The sequence below is a fragment of the Cheilinus undulatus genome, linkage group 4, assembly GCF_018320785.1.
Source record: "Cheilinus undulatus linkage group 4, ASM1832078v1, whole genome shotgun sequence".
NCBI classification, from domain to species: Eukaryota; Metazoa; Chordata; class Actinopteri; order Labriformes; family Labridae; genus Cheilinus; species Cheilinus undulatus.
Genome location: NC_054868.1, coordinates 45,060,845 through 45,086,610, shown reverse-complemented (window position 1 = coordinate 45,086,610; position 25,766 = coordinate 45,060,845). Strand labels below are relative to the sequence as shown.

The window sequence follows — 25,766 nt, the reverse complement described above, 5'->3', positions numbered from 1 at the left end:
TGGAGGATGAGGTAGAGAGACGCGCACTGAGCAAGGTGGAGGCCATTCTGAGAAACATGGATCATCCACTTCATATCTCCCTCAGTGATCAAAGAAACAACGGTGGTGGACGGCTCCTGCAGGACACAAAGATTTAGAAAATCTTTCATACCATCAGCAATTAGACCGTATAATTCTAAAGTAAACAGATGTATTATTGTATCATATTGTATTGTCCAAAATGCCTTGGTATACTGAAGCATGAAGATTGCCCTTCACAGGAGATAAGGGGCCTAGCCCAAACCCCGAAGAACAGCCCCTTACCATTATTCCTCCACTGAACTTTATAGTTGGAACAATTCAGTCAGGCAGGTAATGTCTTCCTGGCATCTGCCAAACCCAGACTTGCCTCATTGACTGTCAACCACAGGAGTGTGATTCGTCACTCCACAGGACACGTTTCCACTGCTCCACTGTACAGTGTCTGTGAAATTTTCCCCACTCTGTGATTTTTTGTGGTTTTCTGGTTTGTGGCTGAGTTGCTGTTGTTCCTAAATGCTTCCACTTTCTAATAATATCACTTACAGCTAAGTGTGAAATATCCAGCAGGGATAAACAGTCTTATTGCAAAGGTAGCATCCATCATAGTACAAGGCTTGAAGTCACTGAGCTCTTCAGAACGACCCATTTTGTATCACAATGGAGACTTCATGGCTAGGTGCTTGATTTTATACAACTGTGGCAACAGGTCTGATTGAAACACCTGAATTTAGTAAGTAACAGGTGTGGCTTTAATACTAATTTAATACTAATACTTTTTTTCTATGTTGTGTATCTAAAACATTACATCATTTATTGATTTTCAACATGGGCACATGCATAATTTTGAGTCATAGCTTCTTAAGAAGTCAAATCTGTTGGAATTTTAAAGAGCTTGATGTTTTTGTTGTGTTTTCATAATGCACATTATTTTTAACTTTAAATTCAGATTTGTGGAATTAACTGACAAAACTCTTTGTTGATGGGCTTCACGTTGATGCAGGGGTTTGTGCTGTTGCCTCACAGCAAGAAGGTCCCTGGTTCCGTTCTCGGTCAGGGCCTTTCTGTGCGGAGTTTGCGTGTTCTCCTCGTGCACTTGGTGTCTCTCTGGGTACTCCGGCTTCCTCTCACCACCAAAAACATGCTCATTAGGTGAATTGATGACTCTAAAATTGGCTGTAGGTGTGAATGTGATTGTGCTTGGTTGTCTGTCTCTATATGTCAGCCCTGCGATTGACTGATGACCAGTCCAGGGTGTACCTTGCCTCTCGCCCAGTGACAGCTGGGATAGGCTCCAGCCCCCTCGCGACCCTGAATGAGACAAGCAGTATAGAAAATGGATGGAAGTCTTTGTTGATGGATTAAGAGTTAATAAAGTTAATTTTTTGACTAACTGTGCCAGGCTCTGGGTGTTCCACATTATGAAATAAATTCCAAGAATATCCTACACCAAAGAGAGAATTAAAAAACCTCCATCCCTGTCAATGGGGCACATGCAGACACTGGTATCCATTTCAATATTCATTACTTGCAGTCGGCCTATCCACTTTCTGTAGCCCCTACAATTTCTGGACTAAATAAACCGAGATTACCCTGATGACATCACGATGACACAATATAGGGTTATTTTTGGAGTTGACAAAGATCCTCCAGAGAAGTAAAGAGCTAGCACATCCATAGTTTTGCTCACAATGGCTAATTTTTGTTGGATTTCCCCCCCATATATATCTAGTTTATTTTTAGCTGAATATATGAATAAAGCATGAACCGTCATCATTAAATCATATCAAACATCCCCGAAGTCCTCGCCTGCACCTCCCCCTAGAGGCAGAAGTAGGAAGTTCCTCCATAGGAATACATGAGCAGAGATTCCCCCCTGTGATATCAAACAGTCCCTTTAAAAACCAAGTGGCAGCCTTCAGTGATGAAAAACAGCTCTCCTCATCGAGTCGTGATGAGGTGAACCGGCGGCTCGAGCTCAAACGGAGAGAGAGAGAGAGAGAGAAAGAGAGAGAGAGGGAGAGAGAGCACCACCGTGCACTGTAAACCGGCTGTCTCCCCTCAGAGACACCGTCCCCGACGCCCACACTTCCGGACTGGAGCCTCTGGAGGCAGCTGGGTCGGGATGAATCCGTCTCCCGGTGCTGCTTGAGATGAGGAATGAGACGACGACGATGAGGACGACGTCTTCCCGGTGAAAAACGACGATGTTGGTTCCGTTACAGTAGAGGCGACCGTTAGAAAACCGAGCTGAAGTGGTCAGATATCGGCGGTTATTCAGGCTTTAGCCGTTCACTGTCTGTCTGCTGTCAACTGTTGCTGATTTCCACTGTAAATGAATCTTGTAAGGTAGGTCACAGCATTTTATGTCATTTTAAACACTTAAACACGATTCATGATAAATAAAACGACGACAAATACGAGAAATGTGAAATAATTCTACATTTTAATGGTGACTAGGAGTAGGGGGTTGACTGTTTGGAGAATGAGCTGATAAAAAGTCAACATTTACGCTACAATAATTGATGATGTTAGCTCAATAATGGTGTAGCCAAAGGCTCATTGCCTGACGGGCATTATTAATAACACATACACCTGCCACATCCCTCATCCCCTCCTCCTCATCCTCCTCATCATCATCATCTTCACTGCTGTCTCCTCTGTCAGCTACATAAACACTAATCCTCTCTCTTAGACCAGTCTTATAAATGAAAACCTCAACTTCTAGAGTCCTGGCTGACATTAAAGGGGCTGAGTTGAAGTGGTCAAACACAACAGGCTTTCTGGCTGCTACTGACAGTTCAATTCTTGTTTTTCTGCCGATTGCCTCTTCGATAAATCAATTTTCTTGTCTTAAATGATCTAAGAAAACAGGACACAGTGTCCCACACAAGTTCCCACAGCGATCAGGATGATATGCTTTGTCTCTGTATTCATTTCAGAGAGATTCCCTTGATATGTCAGATATAAAACAGCAAATAAACAGCTGAAACGGTGCAGCATGCTGCTCTTTTAGTATATATGCATGATAAATTACTAAAACATCTCATAAATCAACTATTTCTCCGATGAAGAGTACTCAGTTTCAGAGAATGCATATTTAAATGATTGCACCTAACAAGCAAAGTAGGATATTGAAAGTCTTATCATATATGATACGGGCTATAATGCCTGAGTACACTGTAGTTGTTTTTAAAAACTTTTTGCAAGATGATTCAACAAGATTTGGGTTGATAATGTCTTCTTTTCTCTGAGATATGAGCTAGATTGTGAGAAGGATCCTTTGGCAGCTGCTGTTTTCCTTATTTCAATCTTTAAAGAGAGATGAAACATTCATTAATCAGCCAATCAAGAGGAAAGGAGTCTGAAACAATTAGATACACAATGTCCTTATATGGGATGCATTTTAAATGTTTCCTCATTAAGTTATGTATATCAATTAGTTGAATTAAAAACAAAGGTAATCATGTAGTTCCTTTTATTCCACCTCTTAACCACCCTGTCTTTTTACTCAAACTTGCAATACATTCACTTGCTATAGAAGGCTGCAATTAGTTAATATTTCCTCTTTAATTTTGATCTTTTCCTTGTTTATTCTTTAAAACACAGAAAATAAAAATGCTTATAAATACCAGAACACAAGATGACCTCTTATTATGTTGCTAGTTTTGTTTTAACACGTTTAAACGGACAGATTTGAACCTTAAGTGATGAAAAATTATGAAAAGAAGCAAAGCTTCTCATCAAGATGCTGAAATTGAATATTTTACATTTTTAATTAACTGATATTTTCCCTTCAATAGATTGATTCCAAGGAGAGTTCCCACAGTGCTCAGGATGAAATGTTTTTCTATTCACTTCAAGATTTCTCCAACATGTCAGATATAAAGCAGCAAATAGACATACCTGAAATGGTGCAGCATGCAGCTATTTTAGTATATATGCATGGAAAATGATTAAAAAATCTCACAATTCAACTATTTTTTCCCCAGTGTAGAGTGCATTATGCCAATGAGACCTTGTGAATGATTGCACTTAACAAACAAGGTCTGATTGATTCCTGAAATAAGAAATCCACATCTTTGGATTTTTATCATGTATCATGCTGTCTTTTTAAACTTATTTACAATATATTTACTACTTTTCATAAAATTAACAGCTTGATAATGAGAATGCCAGGGCAGCTGTTATTTTCCTTATTTCCATCTTTACAAAGAGAAAAAAACAATTCAGCCAATCAAGAAAAATTATTCTGAAACCTTTTAAAATGACTATTTAATGAGTTATTAAGAAAACTGGTATATATTTCTGATCAAAGCTTTTTATATGGGACATTTGCAGCTTTTTTTCCCCTGCTACGGCTTTATAAATATAATTTCATTTTAGTGTGTGTTTTCTATCCAATCACAACAGTCTTGTGTCCTTATATGGGATGGTTTTGAATTTTTCTTCCATGCATTTTGCATGTCAGTGAACTGAATAAAAACCACAGGTAATCATTAGTTCCTTTTTATTCCCTATTGTTTCACTCTCAAACATGCAATGCAGGACTGCAGTTAGTTTATATTTTTCCTTTCATGTTGATTTATTTCAAGGAGAATTCCCAAAGCGCTCAGGATAATATGTTTGGTCTCTGAGAGATTTTGATACAAAACAGCAAATAGACATACCTGAAAGGGTGAAATGTGCATGTATTTGAGTATATTTGCACAAAAATGAGTGAAATATCTAATAGCTGATCTATGTTTTCCAACTGCAGAGCACACAAATCTGAAGAGACATTTTAAATAATAGCACACACTTTAAAAGTCTGATGGGTTCTAAGACAAAGACATGAAAACCCATATCTTTGAGGTTTTATCAGTTATGTTATGGCTGAGTTTTTGTTTATTAGTGTATTTACAAGATGATTAAGGAAGTTTAGGGTGATTATGCCACCTATTTTTCTAAAATTTATGAGCTTGATCATGAGAATGATGCCTGGACAGCTGTTATTTCCTTATTTCAAAAACAAATTTATTGATAAGCCAATGAAGATTAATAAATCTGAAACAATTTTAAAGGAGTATTAATGCATTATTTCTTCAAGAAAACTGGTAAATATTCTCTTTTTAAGCTTTTTATTGTAGACATTTTAATCTTTTTTCTTGTACAATTTAATAAAAAAATCACATGTAGTTTCAGTCAAATCATATAAATCTAAAGTTCTTGTATGGGATGTCTTCTTATTTTTCTTTCATTAATTTTGTGATAAATTAATTCAGCTTAAAAACAGATTATCATGTAGTTCCTTTTATATTCCATCTCTTAAACACCCTATCTTTTCACTCAAATTTGCAATACATTCACTTGCCACAGAAGACTGTAATAATTTGATATATTCCCTTTAATGCGGATCTTTTCCTTGTTTATTGGTTGAAACACTTTCTAAAAATGCTTGTCAATACCAGAACACAAGATGATCTCTTCTAATGTTACTAAACTGAAACATCCTGACCTAAAGGGACTTAAAGATTAAGAAAAGAAGCAAAGCTTCACATCAAGAAGCTGAATTTGGAGAATATTTTACGTTTTTACTGATTCAAATGTTTACTGTCAAAAATAGCAGCAGATTCATTTCCTGTTAACTCACTTACTAATTGTTCTAATTAGCTCACACTTGATCACTTGCTCAGAGATCAGGGCTGGCTTTTTCACAATAAAAAACACTTTGATATTAATGTAACATTCACCGTAGCTCAGAGCTTGTGTTTTTTTTCCTTCCCAGTTCAATCAGACAAGTGAAGCAGGGACGTTCCTTCTGTCCGTCCTGCTGTCGTCGTATGAGCCCAGTTCTCATGATGTTTTCCGCAGCTCTGCTCTTTCTCTGTCCACTTAGTGTGTCTCTGCCTGCCTGGCCTCTGGCCGGCTAATTATCAGCCAGCTTGATAAAGTCATTAATGACCCGGCCAAGCCTGCTGGGCCTGGCACTGATACACACACACAGACACACACTTGCATCAAAGGGAGAGAGAGAGAGAGAGAGAGAGAGAGAGAGGGGCAGTGAGTACGTTTACATGCACACTAACAGACCGATCATTATCAGACTTCTGGAGTTATCTGATTATTTAAGAACTGATGTAAACAGCATAATCCAATATTCTGTATCAGATGAAGGCCATTATTGGATTATAAAAAATTAGATAAAAACACTTAGCTTTTTACCCACTAGTCAGTTTTACTCCGTGCTTGTATGCCGTTTAAACTGGCTTCCAAAGTTTCTTTTCATCTGTGTATGAGGAAAGTACGCGAGTGGAAGCTGAAGAAGAAACAACAAGCATGCTGAGTAGCAGGAAGAGCATTTGGAAGTGAAGCTAAAACAAATTTAATGCTCTGCAAAATGACTGATTTGAATGTCCTTCAGCTCAACAAGATTGGCTGCAGCCGAAAATCACATACTAGTCTAGTAGCTTAGTGAAAAGTTAAAAGTCAAAACAACACAAGCTGTGCTGTACATTACTGACAATGAATGCATGACTGCATGACTGAGACCATAATTCACAGTGGAGATTCCTCACACACAAGATCCCACAAGAAACTGGCGTTAAAAACGTAACTTCAGAAAAAAACAAATATGGAGGATGTTGGACATCCTCAGCTGGCTGTCCTGGGTGCGTTAGAGTTGTAGCGAAAACATAAAACAAAAAAAAACACTAGAATGGCCGTCTGAGGCGGCAGACCCACGCCTAAGCAGCGCCACCGAGGAACTTACGCTCCCATTGATTACTATGGTGTTCAAAATTTCAAAGTCCAAGAGAAACCGAACGGGTGGGCGGATCATCACCAAAATCTAATCGATTCTTCCCTGTCACTATCCCAATATTCCCTGAAAGTTTGGTGAAGATCCAACTTTCCGTTCTCGAGTTATCTTGTACACAAACAAGCAAACAAACAAAGAAACAAACAAAGATATGGAACCCTTTACAAAAACCCCTGCCGATTTCACCGGCGTGGGTAATGGTGAAATTTTTGCTGAGAAATATGTATAGTTGTGTTTATTTTAGCAAGCCGTAAATTTACATAACATTTGGTTGGAGATGATAGCTGGTCAGTGTAGTTTATGGCCAACAGATTTTTATTTCGGAATGAGAAATTCGAATCGAGAAATAAGCTTGTAATAACTGTTTTAAGAACAGAATAGCAAAAACTAAAAAAAAATGGCCCTTGTTTTTTCATGTAATTTGATTTTTAAGAATCAAAAAACTCAGAATGAAAAAAAAAATGCTTTTTTGTTTTTCATTTTCTGCTCATTTATGTATTTATTCCTAAAAGAATTGAAAAAGTGAAAAACATATTTTTTTGTTATTTGTGTGACCTGGTGTTGGTGTTAGGAAAATGATCAATGTTACAGTCTTAGTGATCCTTTTTTTGATTTTCCTGTTTTGGTCAGATAAAAAACAATAACATTTAAAAAATGAACATTTTCTAATTTTCTTTTTCTTTTTTGTCAAAGGGAAATTGAGTAAAAGAAGGAGAAACATAAATAAGAAATGTGAAATGAAAAAAAAAATTTGAAAAGAAAAAACATATAAGAAAAAAAGAAAATTAAAAACGAGTTGGAAAACAAAAAGCAAGATACAAATTTTTAAAAATTATTTTCTGATTCTCAATCTAATATCAAAAAACCTAAAAGGGTAAAGGGCATTTTTCTTCTTTTTTTTTTTTGATTTTTAAAAATGGTAACTGGGAGAGAGCTTGTATTTCTATTTTGGATGTCTCATTTCAAAATAAAAGATACATAAACTACACTGACTCCACCCAGTCTGCTCACTTTCATTTGTTGTTTTGAAGATTCTGCTGGTGGACAGTCCGATCGAGAATCCTGAATAGCAAATACTATGGATGCACAAAAGCATCACTTTAACACCAGTATCAGCCAACATCAGCTCTTTTGACAAACATCAGCCATTGGCAAATAATATGGGCATAAACCAATGTTAATAGCAGATGCTTATCTATTGTGTCTTATCAATTTAATGCTGGCACCTCAAACATCTAACAGCTGATTCAGAGAAGAACTGGGCAGAAGATGTGACCAGTTGGACAAACTGATTTGTTTTCATGGTGAAAGATGAAGAAGATGATGGTGTTGTGGGAGGTAAAAGAAATATATATATATATATTTATCTGCATCGGTATTGGCCCCGACATTTACAATCCATAAATCTCCATCAAAGACGTTTGATATTTATGATTTTGCATCAGGGAGGCTATGACAGGATGATGGAGTCAACAAATGATGTAGAAAAGAAGCTCAAACAAGGTCTTTACAACAGAAAAAGAAAACAAGGCAAGTCTGACAAGTTTTGTTCCTGCAGACAAGCTCTGATGGAATAACAGATTAATATTTACTACTGAATACTAAATGGCAAGACAAGTACAGTTTCATAAATAATTATTTCAACTGAAAAGGCAGGTTTTTGTGTTGTGAAAGTTTGTTTATGCTGAGAATGGCTAAATGAGCTGTCCTTGTTGCTTAAACGCGGCAGATCTGACTGACAGCTGCCGCTCAGAGAGCGAGTGAGGGAGAGAGATGCTCTCCATCAGTGGGCGATTGTATGTGCTTTTCTACAGCTGATTTTTTTTTTAATCATTTAGATTAATAGGTTGTTTGCACTCACATGATCTTCTTGGCCCGTTTTTGCACAAGGCACTGTTTTTCGTTTTTGATGTATTACGTGACACTTTTGTTTCCCCTTTACCAGGAATCACCATGAATCTTTATTAATAGCCTATAAAATGACGTGTTTTCTCCTGCGGGACGGGAGAAGACACAAAATCAATGTATCTCTATTATCATGGGAGCATGAATACTTAATATCGATTTTTTTGTAAAAAATAAAAATTCATATTTTAGCCGAGTTTAGTAAAATATGATTTCGCACCTTCACTGCGGTAGATGGCGCTGAAGAGCTACTCTGCTGTATGTCGCCGCGGCATTTCCTGTAGAAGCAGTCAAAGTGCATAGGTGAAAGGAGCGAACGTGGCTGACAAAATAACAACACCTGCACAATTCAAAGCAGATGTTTGGAAGCATTTTGGCTTTAAAGTTAAAACGGGGAGCACAAACAGCAAGTAAGAGAAAGGAAATGCCGTTTGCAAGCTCTGTCTTGCTGCCGTGAAATATAGCAGGAACACCACCAACGTATCGTGGGATTTACATATACATCATCTCTATATTTTTCTTAGTTGACTGTGTAGAATATCCCAATATATCACAATATCATGATATCCTGATATATCGTGATACTATTGTATTGTGACCGAAGTATCGTGATGCGTATCCTATCGTGAGGTTCTTGCCAATACTCACCCCTAATGAATTCTCAGGGTTTTGCGGGAGTGGACATACACATTGCGGGCGGGAGTGTAACACACACGTTGCAGGTGCGGGCAGTAATAGTCAGAAATTCAGCGGGAGCGGGCAGGAGCGGGATGAAGAAAACAGTCCACGCAGGGCTCTTCATTCAAGTGTCACTTTTTTTATAATGGTTTACAAAAATCCTCCTTTTTGTGTTTTATGCATGTTTTCCTTAATCAAAATAAGTGGCATAAAAATCATAATGCAAAGCAAAGCAAATGACATCACATTTGCAATACGAGCAAAAATAGGTAGCTCATTCTATCTAAAACTGATGAAGCCTAGCGTTACTTCACGAAATTCATACCCCAGCTGCGATCAGCTGGTAGCCAGCCTCACCTCCCCCACCCCAGCCACCTCCTTTATAGCTAAAGCTTGTTGAACCCCCATATTCAGATTTATGCTACTATGGATTAATTGCTTCAGAAATCATTTCATTGTTTTCAATGTACATGGTCTTATTCATGGAATTATTTGTTGCTTGAATTTGTTGAAAAGATACATTAGATTAACCCAAAAATAATTGCATATTAAATCGCAATCACAATATATGGGAAAAAAATCGCAATTAGATTGTTTTTGCAAATCGTTCAGCCCTAATTGAGAGCAGTAAAATAATCATATTGCCTCACACACTTTAGGATTATTAGGAAAAATAATTGTTTGCAGCAAGCCTCAAATTTGGACTCGTCCCAATCATTGAATAGGGGGAACAATTTTCGCCTAAAATCATGTTATCGCTGTTATCATATTCCTGAAATGCTTGTAAAAAATCAAATCACATTTAACTTGACCATTCCCAGTTATGGGATTAATATGATCATATTAACATAGTCACTATGCGTGAGGACAGAGTTGGATTCAAGGAGAAAAGTCTTTATTTAGGACAGGACGGTGGGTTTCAGAGCTGGGTCAGCTCGTATTAATAACTCTGAATGAGTGTCATTCTAAAAACAGCTGGAGCTCCATTCAAGAGAAAGAAAAGAGATGTTTCTTAAGATATATTTGCATTATTTTTGTCTGGTTTTCCCCAGACTTTAGTTTTATGTGGTGGATCAGTAGTATGATATAAATGATTTAAAAAGGCTGGAATCATCTGATGTGTAGGAGGGAAACATTGTGTTCTTCTCATTCACTCTGTTGCACAACGACACAGAGATAGAAACAAGACTGCAACATTCTAGAGCCTTATCACTCCTTTAAAACTGAAATATTCTGCATTTTGCAGGCGTGTTTTCATCTTTTTCTCTTGAGATGACACATAAATACACACCAGTTTATGAATGAATATTAATAAATGAATGATGGTGTTATTTGTTGATCTTTTTGTGTGGCTGCCTTAAAAAATATCTTAAGATTTGGAAGAATTATTTGGTTGTTTTATGCTTAAAAAAATCATCTAATATTTTTCAATCAGAGCAACGTTCCCTGTGATGGCGTCCCTCCATTCTTAGAGCGTGTGTGTGTTTTTGTGTGAGAGGGGAAGACTGAGACATCTCCAAATCTAGGTCTCTTATGAAATCTGCCTCCTCAAGATGCAGTACAAAAATAGGGAGGGGTTGTGGTTCCTTAGTGCATCCATGTGCGTTTAGTGCACACACCTCTGTGTCTGTTTACGTTGCTGCGTGTTCATTTAATCATCGGGCAGCAGAGAAGAGACATGGCCGGGGAGAGAGCAGAGAGGGAGATGGAAGAAAGGAGATGAAAGAAACGAGGAGTTTTCTGGTGTCAAGAAGGAAAAAAAAAAAGACAATCCCCCTGCTCGGAGGTTTCCATGACAACAGTGACATCACTGATGGAGCGCTACCTCCTGAGCTGCTCCGTGTTTGTTTTGGTTTCACGTTCAAAGAGAATAGATGTGAGTTTGTCTGTGTGCAGGAATATCTGCATGTGAAATGTTTATTAACGAGATCATCGGGAGAAACCTCCCGCTTCAGTCGGTCCGTGGTTACCCCTCTGTTGCCAGGCAACAGCCGTCATGGCAACAAGTTGAAGCAGGATCTGGCGTTGCTAAGCGAGAGGACAGGATGGGGCTGAATTTATGAGCATCATTGAGATCCAAATGGATACTAATATAAAAGATGTTAGAGGTGATTTGAGGACTTTATACATAAAAAGAGGCAGACAAGGAGCAAAAACACTCAAAACCTTAAAATTTCAAACATATGCAGCTCTTAAGGACAGGAATCCATAATCATGCAAATTTGTTGGCTTTCTTTTTTATGTTTTATCATTTTCAGCTCTCTCAGTGTGTACAGAAGGTCTAAAGGCTGCCTGTATTTCTGATATTAACATTTTATTAGGTTTATAAACTAAAATATTATCATTTTTCTGATTTTTTCCAGGTTTATGAACAACCGTGTTCCTCCTAACAAGAGATACCAGCCCACAGAATATGAGCATGCAGCCAACTGTGCCACGCATGCGGTGAATGCACACACACACACACACAGAACACAGAAAGTGATCATCAACCACTCACAGACTAAATGACACTCAGAGAAAAACAGAGAAATAAATCCAGCAGTATTACATAACGGATAAAGACACTACACCTCCACATCAGTGTTTTTAAATCTACACCTACATCAGGCACCAGATTTGACTTTATCCTGTGAGTCTGTTTTTTCTCTCTTATCTCCGTCTCATGTTTCATTAATGTCATGGATTCATTTAGTTATGGATAATCCCCAGCCTGCTGGGCAGCTCAGTGTTGCACTTCCAGTCGGAGGACCAATGGGAGCGGCTGTCGGCCTGGGTGTACGGGGCGGGGCTCAGCTCGCTCTTCATCATCTCCACCCTGTTCCACACCGTAGCCTGGAAGAAGAGCCACCTACGGTACAAACATACTCACTTAAACACTTTTAACACATTGTTGGGACTGTTGTGTAATATTGCTGATGATAAATGTGGTTGAAGTGTTAAGGAGGACTGCATGAACTTATTCAGTGCAGAAACAGAGCACAAATTGACTTTTGCGTGTTGCTTTCATCTCGCAAACATACATCCATGCACTCTGTGTTCATTGTTGATTAGTTTAATGATCAGAGAAAATGATTCACAGGATGCATGGTATTGTATGATTTACAAAAATACAGAGAAACTGAAACTGAATTGATACAAAGCAAGAGATAGTTAAGTTTGTATACTACATGTGGTCATATCAACTAAAACAGGGGTGTCAAACTCAAGGCCCGGGGGCCAAATCTGGCCCGTGGCACAATTATACCCGGCCTGCGAGGTCATATCATATTCTTATTGTAAGTGGCCCACCAGTATGAGGTCTGCAGATTTCCTCCAGTATAAAAATGTAAACTTAACCTTGATGATATCAAATATCCTTAAGTCATAAAAATGCAAAAAAGTAAAAAGGTAAAAATAGTTAGATAAAAAGAAATTGGGGAAAAGAAATTGATTTCATAATTTTCAACTTTGCATCATACATTTATGACTTCAATCTATTATTTGGGCTTTTATCTCATATTTTGGCCTTTTATAATCATAATTTTGACTTTATATCTCATATTTTGTCCCTTTACGTTAATTGTTTTTGATTATTTACATCATATTTTGTCCCTTTACATTTATTATTTTGACTGTTTATATCACATTTTGTCCCTTTACATTTATTATTTTGACTGTTTATCTTATACTTTGATCTTTAATGTACAAAATTTTAAATTTAAAGTCATATTTTTGCCTTAAAAACATGATTGCGACTTCCAATTTTATGTATATTTTTTTAAAGTATTATTTTAACATCTAATTCTGTGTTTTGACCATTTGAACTAATAAGTTTGACTTTTTGTCTCTGATTATGAGCCTTTAATTTATCATTTTGACTTTTTAAATCTCAAAATCATTTATCATCAGTGCTAATTTTTCCCCCATAATTTATTACTGGCGAAAATTAGGGTGACAGTTTTGTTAAATGTTGACCCTCAGGTTAGACTTAAATTCAAAATCTGGCCCCTGCTGTGACTGAGTTTGACACCCCTGAATTAAAAGAAAAGAAAAATAACATGAACATGTTTAGTCATGTCTGTATATCATCAACAGATCAACTAACTCAACCAAGAAACTCTTGACAACTATGTAGAAATAGAAAGAGTGGCTGAAATGAAATTTCTTGGATTAATAATAGATTATTAAAACTATGCTAGAAATCGGATTTCAGCTTTATCATATCAAAAACATTCAACTTGACGTGATCTGGGCAGGACTGATGTTTTATCATATAAAATTGAAAGAAGATTGGACATTTTATATTAGAGGTGCTACTGGCTTCTTACAGTAAGTGGTGCTGCAGCAAAACCATAAAATTAAGCATTGAATGTGTAGAGGGGCAGACCTTGACCATACATGTAAAATATAAATGATATCAGAGGTGGCATATGAAAGTTATGCCAACTTCCTGTCAAACTGGGGGACAATTTTCTGGAAAGTTTGGCGAGTTTTGAGCATATTCAGGCCCTCAAATTAGCAGTTCTTCAGACAGAATAACAATAATGACTATGATTTCAAGAGGGTTTCAGGCCCTAATAAGATAAAAGATCTTCTAAATCAATGCTGATCTTCCCCTATTTCTCTCTTCCTCTCTCAGATTACAAACGCAACCTCAAAATTGGAAGGAAAAGCACTAGATTACTGTTCATGGACAGCTAACCACAGATAAGAAAAATTACTTATTAGTTTGCCAACTAGGCTACACTTGGGCACATGTCTGTTGTAAACTCTGGTTAACAGTGGGGCAAAGTTAACATATAGGAAATATCACCTGCATATGCAATGTGCAATATAATCTTTTTTGATGTGACAGCTGAAGGAAGACAGGACCTATGGGGGGGGGGGAGTGGGGGTAGACATACACAAAACAGCGCCCACAATCCGTGTGTGGAGGACTCTACCCTCTAGCTAAACTGGCACCCTTTATAACCTTTTTTGTACTGAATAAACAAAAAATAATGCACGCTATTTATAGCTGCTGTCATGCAGTGCCTTCATGGTTTCCGTCAGAAATGTCAGCAAATTCAAGTACATAGTACAGTTGTTACAGACTTTCCTTGCAAACCTCAGGGGGTAATTCATAAATGATCAGAGGTCACTGGGTAATACTAATTCCATGCCAATAGTGCTATAGCCATGCATGTTTCTCCTAGTAACTTTACACTGATGGTGCATAAATTTCACGCACAATCTATGCATCCAGACGGCGATAAAAAAACCCCTCTGTTTGGCATGTAAATGATTAGACTTACACTCAATGTTGTAAAACCTGAATCATTTGAACACAATGCCTGTGATTAAGCTCATTGTCATTAAGCTGTGTTCCTGTCTTTCTTCAGGTCTGTGGAGCACTGTTTCCACATGTGTGACAGGATGGTGATCTATTTCTTCATCGCTGCCTCCTACGCTCCATGGTAAGCAAATAACACCATCTGTGTGCATGAGTGCATCATGTTTATATTCAGGATTATGTGCTTATTTGTTCCTATTTGTGCTCCACCAGGCTGAACCTGCGGGAGCTTGGCCCCTGGGCAAGTCACATGCGCTGGTTGGTGTGGGTCATGGCCTCTTTTGGAACAACATATGTCTTCTTCTTCCACGAGAGGTTAGTTCATTCATATCATTCAATGTTGTGTCCAAAATTTGATTTGATTTTCCTCCAATGTGACAAAGCTATCCTAATTTGAGTACATTCGCAAACTTATCCTAAGCCAATAAACTTCACCCATAGAAGTTTTTATCTCCTCAAAGCTAAACTTTGCCACCTACTATTCTGACATAAGTGACCTTTTTCTCAAATTCAAAATAACAAAATATCTAATCCTCTGTGTGGAAATGGTTGAGGATTTACACGGCACATTCACCAACACCCTTTTTAGATATCGATACTAATTTGCCTCTTTCTTTTAAATTTTATTTGAATAAAACAGTCTTTGTTTCCTCAGTTGCTTAACAGTGACATGCCTGGTTAAACATTTTATTACAAAAAAGAATTCAGTGATGCAGGGTTTCCAAGGGGAAAATAGTGCAGGAAACTCCAAAAACTATCATCTGGGAAAGTGCATTCAGTACATTAAACAACATTTAGTTCTGATTGGACAAGAGACATTCCATGAGTGCTGATATCTATCTACCTATCTTCATCTATCAAAGAGCAAAGTGGATGGAGTCAGAAACAGGGATGAGAAAATGGAAATGACATGCAGAATAGGGGCCACAGGCTCCTAACTGTGAGGCCATCTACTCCCCAAAATAAGAGAATATTAATTAAGTCATATATTAACAAAGAGTAGGACCTTACTTATTCAATCAACCAGTCAGTCTGTGTTCCTAAATCCCCAATTCACAACCGAAGTTGTCTCAAGACACTTTGCAAGTAAGGCAGGTCTAGGCTGTACTCTTTGATGAATTATTATAAAGCCCTGCGCTCCCCCATCCTGTGAAAGAGAAAGTGCTGCATGCATACAGACGGTCAGCACTGATATGCAGATCCGCCATGATCTGCAGAGGCAGCTTAAAGCAAGAAGAGTGAGTGGCAGAAAAATAGTCTGTATTTATACTTGCAATACTTCTAAGCTTTTTTCCCTTTCCTCCTCGTGTCCACTCTGTGCTAAGAAAGGTTCAAACTGGCTATTTACAGTTAACCACCAACCATCACCTTTGATTTTTTTCAAAACATTTTTTTCACTGCCTCTATCGGGAGTCCCAAAAACAGTAAATTTACCTGACAGCAGGCCATGTTAGTCTTTATTAAAGCTAGTGCTTAGAAATCACACAACATTCTCTTATTTCACTGGGGCAAAATACATTAAAACAAGAAATTTGGTGTGGAGCAGAAAATGGAGAAAAGATGGATGCTAGCCTGAAGACACTACACAAGGTCTGTTATTAACACAACCTTCTAAATATACTCTGGGGAAATCAGACTTGGGTATGGATCTGTGGTGTTTCGCCTGTATCTTTTCTGCTTCTTTAGGTCTACCTTGCACAGATATGGCCTGACTATAAGAAGTCAGCCCCTTAAGATTGATAGTTTTAACATTACTAAGCCGTTTAAATTTTAAAAAATCATTGTTGACAGCCCTCCTACACACAGCCAAACATAGTATCAATGAAGAGGAGGAAAAAGGGAGAGAGGTTAAGCAGCAAACCTTATAATGAAAACTAGTGAGAGTTCAATGAGAGTCTCTGTGCTGAACCCCTCCTATCTGTATCAGGTATAAAATCATGGAGTTGATCTGCTACACAGTGATGGGAGTCTTTCCTGCCTTGGTCATCCTCTCCATGGTGAGCGTCTTATTTCGTCTCGTTTATTCTCTTTATTTTGTTTTCTCATTTCCTGCATGTAATGTTGTTAAAACATAATGACATTTCTGCCTCTACCCAGCCGGAACAGGCAGGGCTGTGTGAGCTGCTGGTCGGCGGGGCCTGCTACTGTATGGGGATCATCTTTTTTAAGAGCGATGGCATCGTACCATTCGCTCATGCCATCTGGCACCTGTTCGTTGCTATGGGAGCTGCCATACACTACTACGCCATCTGGAAGTACCTCTACGCCCAGCCAGCCAATCAGGTCCAGACTTCAAGATGACATCAACGCTGACCTCACAGGAAGTAGCTCATGTATTTGAGCAAGTTAAGGGGATGTTGGGAGCTGTGTCCCGGTTCAGGGGCTGTCATCTTTGGAAAGTAAATATTTGTCAACTCCGACTGAAATAAGAAATTTCTGCCTCTAAATTATGATACCAGAGGTGCTTTCACTTGATTCTTCACAGCTCATAAAGTCAGAGAAATCATGTTCATCACCAGGAAATACTACTGACTCAACTAAAAGGTAACAAGACTGCAAATCTGCAACACAGACTGTATAAATTAAGAACACAAAGCCAATATGAAGGAGCCCTTAATTGAGGAAATCCACTTAACACTTTGTTTTAAAAAGGAGAAGCAGCATTATTCCCTCATCTGGTTTCTCAAAATTGCACTTTAATTTTTTAGTTTAAACAGCTGCCCACTGCTGGTTGTTAAAAAAGGTAGGAGTCATTTTGCTATGTCTTCACCTTTGCCATATCCTCACTTTCAAGGCAGAGACTAAGTCCACTTCTTGTATGGATAAGAGCAGTCCAAACTCACTTCCTGCTGTCAAGAGTGACTATGCCCCATTTGGGTTGAAAACAAGCCCTAAGGAGTGAAAAGGAAGAGTTCTGTGGCCTTGAGACAAAACTAGAGAGGAGTAAATGGACAAATAGGAGACTGGTGTTTTCTTTTTTCACTGGCTCTAGGCCAGCGATTGCTCTGTGACAGGAGGAGCTGTAATCTGCCTGCCTGTCAACAGATTCTTCAAGTATTCACTAATGTATTTCTAACAAAGTCAAGATCCCACTCATTTTTACATGGTTCAAATACATACATAAGATATGTGATGACAGTTTATAACATCTCTGGTCATAAAATGGGCTTGTTTGTTAAGTTTGATGGAGAGAGTCTGAACACACCTCATATATACCATAACTTTGTTTATTTGTGCCCAATGATGCAAGGATCTAACTGAAATTTCAAAGTCAGATGATTAATACTCTCCTCTGTCTTTTATTGGACTTTTTTAAGGCCTAAACATGCTCAAAAAGTCATGAAATTTTGCAGATGCATCAGGGCTTGTGAAAATTTCAATATTTTGTGGGTTTTACTTATGTGCAACAGCAACCCTTAAGAGTTTGCAAAGATAAAGTCCCCTCCTTTATCTTTGTCTTTTTTGGGGAGTAGATTCGACTTGACATATTCTATAAAAAGTCTCTGAAATCTGCTATTTTAAATGTATTAGTCCAATTTTGGTTTAGTTTAGTTTTTGTCCATTTCTAGGGGTCCTTTGAGGATAAACTGTTCCTAGAAAATTAATCCAAATCAGCTTAAATTCAGGTTACTCATAGTAGAGACTTTAATGATAAATAGTTATGCAGCTTGTGTACAAAACTTATAGGGCGTGGCCATGGTGAGCCCTGAAATTTGCTTTTTTTTTTTTTTTTTTTTTTTTAAAAGAAACAGGAAGTTGCTTGTTGTGCATGGTCCAATCAGACTACAACTTTCTTTGTATGTAGAGAGTCCAGACCTGAGGACAGTCATATTGTCATGTTTTGGACAGATTGTAGCGCCTCCTTGAAGTGACCGGAAACAGCAAGTGTTATAATACTGTTTAAAGCCTAACCCAGATATTAACATAAAACAACTGTGTATGATGGGCATAAGTCCTACAGCCCTCTCTGTGGCATAGCCAAGACCCAAACAGGCACCTGATCCTGGCATGAGCGAAGGTGCGTGGGCCCATTCAGTGCTGCTAGCAGCTCTAGTTTTTAATGTTGTGTTGCCAAGCCCAGTCCAGAAAGGTAATCATTTTTATGTTCTTCTCACTGGCTACTGAATTCAGGCTCCTAATAACTGTTAAACTGCAGGAGTTTGGTATTTTAAGAATTACTTAAGTCGCCTTTCCCATTTATCACCATTCATAATGTAATGTTTTCATCCAGAAAGGGGCAAAGTTCCCAGATGGATTGCTCTTATCAATACATTTCATGTGCACACATAAAGCAGATGGCTATTGTGAGCGTGTGAACACATCTACACGGTCACACTAATCAATGCATCCACAATTCATCCTATGGGCACGTCAGTGGTTTTTTGGAAAAGCTATCATGCAGAAACATTTAATTTAGAAACATATGTTTGTAGTTTTAGGTAGAACTTGTAGTTTTAAGAACACTACGCACTGCTGTTGCTCAGCACCACCATAAGAAAATAACATCCTCTTTCAGTCCCTCTGGATCTTTGCGAATTGTCTGATACAGGACTAAAACATTCTGTGATTTTCAGATGAACTTTGATGCTGAGCAGGAGCAAAGTGCAGGACTCACTCTCCTAAGCTACAGTATTACCTCCTACAGACCTACTTAATGAGGTAGTCTGACATGGGAACACCTCCTTTAAATCAGGGCTTTTGGAACAACACTTAGGTTAAAAGGTTCATCATGTGGGAACTATGTGCAGATCTATCTATTAGAGTTTTCTAGCTGCATAAAAAATGTTTCAAGGTTTTCTCAAATGATTCATTCTCCCCCATAACTAATATTTTCACTAATTAATCAACAATTCATCATGTTGTAGTATATATATTTTGGTACCTAACCTCACAAACCCGGTGGTTTTAGTGTGTTTTCCTGACTTTATGAGTTGGCTAGAATAATTTAAAGCAAGATTTAACATTTTTCTCACAATGATTGTAAAAACAAAAAACCTGGGAATATTACACATAACTGTTTTTGAAACATTTTAAAATACCGTCTGCAATCGTAGCAGACTGTGTTAAAAAAAGACCTGTTTGCATGAAATCTTTATACTTTAACGAAGGCAGCCAGTGAATTGGGAAAATGTTTTTCAGTACAGTTCAGTTTAATTTAAAGGGATGTTTAATGTATTTAAGGATTCATTCCAATGATCAGGGGTTGAATGAGTATTTTTGGAGAATTCTGTTGATGTGTCACACATCCAGATTCAGTGACCAGATACTGAGTAGAAGGCATTGTCTTTTTGTGAAGAAGAAGACAATGTTTACAAAAAGCTTACTTTACTATCATTATTTCTTTAAGGATATCATTTTAAATAGAATTATCATCATAAATAGAGTTTTGTTTTAATAAGCATATATTCAGAAGGTTGCAACATCGGTAACTCACTATTCAAATTCAGTGCGCCGCTAGATAGTGTTAAAGTAACTGTTAGTGTTACTGGTTGTGCTTACAATGTAGGACACTATGGTTCAACAGCAGCTGCTTCAGTCAGTATTTTACTGTGAATTACAAGCATGGCTGTAGAAAGTTAGTTTTTATGTTTAACAAACAGATAATCATGGTTTTAGTCAAGGAGACTTTACCTGTGTGCTTCCACATTTATAGCAGGTAGGTTATCATACTGAATTCTAATAGTTTACTGTTGTTGATTATAGGTTTAGTGAGTAAAGATGTCATCAGTATGATTAATACAGTATATATTTATCACTGACTCAGAGTATATGTTGATTTATATATATTTTCTTCTGGTGTATTTACAGTGTCAGCTGGTTATCTTCATCTTAAACCAAATAAATTAACCATATTCCGAAGGCAGCCATTTCCCTCTCATGTCAGGCTCAGTGTGGGAAGCTAAGAAGCTGTTATAGTGCTGTTGTCCTCCTGTTTTCATTTCAAATGATATAGAAGTAGAAAGATTGTCAAGTTGTAAGCATTAGCCACTTTTTAGCTGATCTGCAACTGAAAAGAGAAACTATAGTGAAAATCTAAATGTATAAAAATTGTTTGAACTCTTTTGGGGCCAACAGCTTAGTCAAAACAGCTAATGTTAGCATTAAATAGATGCTAGCTAGCATATGATTAACTAGATATTACCCTTTTTACTCGTTTGGTGCAGATAGCCATGTCAAAAGAACTTGAATTTACATTAAACATTCTAGATATGTCAGAACAACTAAAGTTAACTTCAGATAAGACAAGATAAGACAAGCGTACAGTTAGGCGGGTCTCATGATGTTTTTACTCATTTGGTACCAACATATTTAGAAATTGCTCAAAAAAAAACTTTTGGTAGCCAACACATGGTTTTCTAGTTATCCTTATATTTTTCTAAATTAATCATTAACATTTTGTTAGCAATGTTAGTTGATCCTGACTCTTAGTAATTTAATACACAGCTTTGTCAAAACAGCTAACATTTAACTATTTCTAGGCAGCATGAGGTTAGCTAGCTATCTTGATTAGAAGCTAGCCTACATCGGTGGTTCTTAACTAGTCCAGCCTCAGGACCCACCACTAACTCCAGCTAAATTAGCATTAAGTAGTTGAAAGCTAACATGTGCTAAGCATTTTCTTACGCATTTAGTACAGATAGTCATTTCAAAACAACTGAATTAGCATCAAATTATTGCGAACTTACATATGGTTAGATGGCTAGAATGTTTTTTTCACTCATTTGGTAACAAGCCTATTAAAACATTTACTACTTTTAACTATTGCTAGCCAGCACATGGTTAGATAGCTATCTTAAACGTCTACCTGTTTGGTAAACAGAAAAATCAAAACAGCTAAGATTAGCATGAAGAAGTTATTAACTAGCATATGATAAGCTAGCTATTCCCAAATTTCTTTTTTTATTCTAAAACTAAATTTAGCTTCAGAAATTACTAGCTAACATATAGTTAGCCAGCAATCCAGACTTTTAGCAATCATTTGGTACACATCAAAGTTGACACAACTAGTATTAGCATTAAAAGCTAGTACATGGCAGGCCTTTCTGGCTTTTTAAACTTAATATTGATCGACAGAGAAGTTTAAACAGCCAACATTAGCATTAAACAGTTTATAGTTGAGATAGCAAACTATCTTGACTGCTAGCTAGTGTTTGTGCATTCCTATCATAGTTTGGCATTATCAAAAGTAATATTCTCCAAAAGAAGTTTGAAAGATGCCACAAGCTTTTCTGACAGTAGTTTATTCCTTTAAATATTATTGCCAGTGGCCCTCCTGGTTTTTACCATACAGTTACTATCAAACCAAGAGGAGATTAAATTGTGATGCTTTGTGAGATTTCCTTTTTTATGTAGTGGAGCAAAACAGTAAAACACAGTAGAATAATGTGAAAACATTTAATCTTCCCACACTAAACATGACAACAGAGTAAAATGGCTGTCATGTGAATATGGTGAATATCACACATTAGATAGTTTATTATATCTACAGAGGGGAGAACCATTGTCTGATCCAGCACTGCCAGACTTACTGCCCTTACTGATAGCACACTACGACCATTTACATCTCACACTTGAAAGGAAACTGAAGCTATAGTATTGTTGAACAATCCGGCCCAATATTAAGGCATCTCAGGTGCGTGTGCGTGAGTGTGTGATTATATGTGTGTTTGAATGAATGTGTGCTGTACTATCTGACTCCCATGAATCCAAAGCCTCTAATCGGCTGAGTCTCTGTTTACACGTTACGCATGTACCTTGAACACATAAAAAGTATATTTGAAGCATATATGTACTCTTAGTGTTGAGCTCTGTGTGACGGCACAGGAAATTATTGGACAAACTTTTATAGAGTGATTAATATGGCTAAAGGACCAAAAGGTTGTACAGCCGCAGTATAATCGTAGGTATAAAAAGAAAAAAGTTAAATACCTTTTCTCCTGTTGGACATCCTCTTACTGCTGCCTGTCTCTCAGGATTTGGATCATTTTGGCTTAAAAGCCTGTGAAGCCACATTCAAGGACCACTAAAGCTGCTCCGGTGTTTGAGCACCGTCTGCAGCAACTAAGATGATGAAAAAGCTGCTTTCTTAAATGCTGGCACCACCCCTTACAGCTTTACTTGTTTATTCGCGTCTGCAAGTCCGGAAATAGTCCAAAAAAATTTCTTGCAAGCTCTAGTTATTGTTAATATCTATGAAGAAGAGAACTTTCTTTAAGGTGCAGAGGGGTTCATATAATACCACTATAGACATTACAGCACAAGGGATGTTTACAGATCAGTATGAAGAACTATAAATTTACACTAGCATCCAAAAAACTTACTTGCCTCTGAAACATACTGTGATGAGCACCTATGAGCTGAATGTGGAAGACTTTTTTAAATCTGAGAAAACTCTGTTTTTTGCTCCTTATGGCCACTTTTACACATTTTTAAGGGAAACTAGCAGACAAATTCAAGCTCAAACAACTAAATTTAGGGAAGGAAAACCAAGCTTTTTTTCTGAGGAAGCAAAATACATAGCATAACAAAAATGCATTACACAAAAATGCTGCTGATGTTAAAGGAAGGTGCAAATTTGCAGGAAACTGCCTCATTTGTTGCTGAACTGCCCCTGCAGGTCTTGGGCACTATATTATCTGTTGAATTCTATTTTATTTATTCCTAAAAAGCTTTTTTTGCAGTCAGAATTAACCAATAAGCTTATGAATGCATCGTCATATTCTTGGGTCTAAGAAGAGAATCTTACTGACAAAAAAAATATCAAATTAAAACCACTTTTTAGAACTTTTTGTGGACACATCAGGGTCAAACAACAACCTGGAAAAGTTAAAAATATAGTTATTATATGTAGGTTATTTCATGATCACTCTTTAAAGTTTGTTTATGAGTTAAAAAGAGGGGTGATCTATGTCTAAACAAGATATACTCACTGAGAGGGGCATATGTCACTGTAGATATGTCAATTTGAATTAAACTCTTCAGATATATTCCTAAATGAGTACTTTTGAATATTTGTACTCTTAAGTGTTTACTTGAGCCTGCCACAAAAAGCTCAAGTGGAGTGTTTACTATTTTGCAGTACTTGGGGGGGTTGGGGGGTTATAGCCTATCATTGCCAGTATTTTTCTGAGTATCAAGTATGTAATTATTTAACGCGTGTCTGTCTTGTCTTGATTATTATATATCTGTGTCATTCAGACTTACAGTGCCCACCTGACTTTGTATAGAGATTTCTAAACACTCCATGATGCCTTCATGGACCCTCTGTACATTGTTTATAGACGCTCTGTGATTGTGGAGCTGCTGACTCTGTTCTCAGTGCTGCTAGTGTTTTCTTTCTGATCGTACAAGACTGACTATATTATATCTTGTTCTTTCTCTCTTCCATTTTTCAAATTGTTTTTTTTTTTGTGTGTCTGTGGTGCTTTTGTGCTGTGACAAGCCTATATGATGCCAACAATGCTTTTATCTTTTCTATTTCTCTTTTAATAAAAAACGTTTTTCATGCAGTATATTCCTCGACTCGACATTTTTGTAAAGTTCACATCACTTCTTTGTGGAAAAGCAAATTTTTGTCCACAGCAGCAGTTGTTGGAGAGTAAACGCTTACATAAGCCATATGTTTTAAAGCTGCACATGCCCAGTGTAAGCATTGTTGAAAGGATCAAATGTTGGGTGGAAGCATCACAGTTCTTTGAGTCCTAAAATGGTTGAGAAATACATTTTTCTTCATTCCTACGTATTTTGTAAACCTTAATTGTCAAATGAAATAAGACCATGCACTGCAGTTCATACTAGGCTTTGCATTGTAAATATATGTTAAATATATGTTAAAGCAAATGAATTATCATTAAACTTTTTTTAACTCATCAAATTAGCTGATTATTTTTTAAAACAATAAAATAATAATTAAGATAATACTTCTAACAACACTAATATACTGATAAAACAAGCACCTCCCAAATAGTTGTCATAAATCAAAAGATGCTCTCAATTCAATAGGAAGACTTACGGCACTGAGGGTCGAATGTACAAACATTTATTGATTGCAAAAAAGAAAAAAAAAACCTTGGCTAACTGTAAAAAAAAAAAAAAAGTTTCAGGAAATAACAAAACATATTAAATCAAATGCAAAGAAATATACAACCCCAGTTCCAAAAAAAGTTGGGGCACTGTGCGAAATGTAAATTAAAACAATGCAATGATTGTCAAATCTCATCTCACCCATGCATTATTCACAGTAGAACATGTAAGTTACAACATTTCAGATGTTGAAACAGACATTTTACCATTTAATAAAATTTCAAGGACAAGGCCATGTTTACCATTGTGTAGCATCCCCTCTTCTTCTAACAATAGTCTGTAAATGTCTGGGAAGTAAGGAGACTAGTGTCATGTTGCCCCGTTCTTGTGTAATGTAGCATTCTAGCTGCTCAGCAGAATGGTCCGACAGATTTTTACTTTAATGATGGACCAAATGTTTTCTATTGGTGAATGGTCTGGACTGCAGGCAGGCAAGTTCAGCACCCAGACTCTTCTTCTGTGAAGCAATGCTGTTGTGATGGATGCAGTATAGCATTTGTTTAGCATTGTCTTGATGAACTATGCAAGGCCGTCCCCCAAAGAGATGTCTGGATAGGAGCACATGTTGCCTTTAAAACCCATATATATACTTTTCTGTGTAAGCTGCACACACCATAGGCACTGATGCAACCCCATACCATCAGCGATGCAGGCTTTTAAACTGTGCATCAATAACGCTGGATGGCCCCTCTACTCTTATGCTGCAGAACATGGCATCTGTGTTTTCCAAAAAGAGTTTCACATTTTGTTTCATTGTCCACAGAACAGTTTTCCATTTTGCCTCAGTCCATTGTAAATGATTTTGGCCCAGAATGCATTTCTGGACTGTGTTCACATATGACTTCTTCTTTGTATGATACAGCTTTAATTTGCATTCATGGATGGGATGGCAAACTGTGTTGAAAGACAATGATTTCTGGAAATGTTCTTGAGCACCATGCAATGATTTCCAGTATATAATCATGCCTG

General features: G+C 37.3%; 1 protein-coding gene across 1 annotated transcript; it reads left to right on the top strand.

The window, feature by feature from the left end:
• The first annotated feature begins 2,120 nt into the window (after positions 1-2,120).
• On the top strand, positions 2,121-24,213 carry LOC121508779 (monocyte to macrophage differentiation factor 2-like). The gene is made up of 7 exons (XM_041785858.1): positions 2,121-2,367; positions 11,764-11,845; positions 12,096-12,256; positions 14,764-14,838; positions 14,928-15,029; positions 16,642-16,711; positions 16,812-24,213. The coding sequence occupies exons 1-7, from the start codon at positions 2,354-2,356 to the stop codon at positions 17,013-17,015; spliced, it is 708 nt and encodes a 235-aa protein (XP_041641792.1). The 5' UTR covers positions 2,121-2,353; the 3' UTR covers positions 17,016-24,213.
• The last annotated feature ends 1,553 nt before the right edge of the window (positions 24,214-25,766 follow it).

What these genes read in the sequence shown, in the direction of transcription:
- LOC121508779 (XM_041785858.1), top strand. An exon ending in CCAACTGTGCCACGCATGCG is followed by an intron (nt 11,846 to 12,095) that starts GTGAATGCACAC and finishes GGATTCATTTAG; the next exon opens with TTATGGATAATCCCCAGCCT. An exon ending in GTCTTCTTCTTCCACGAGAG is followed by an intron (nt 15,030 to 16,641) that starts GTTAGTTCATTC and finishes TATCTGTATCAG; the next exon opens with GTATAAAATCATGGAGTTGA.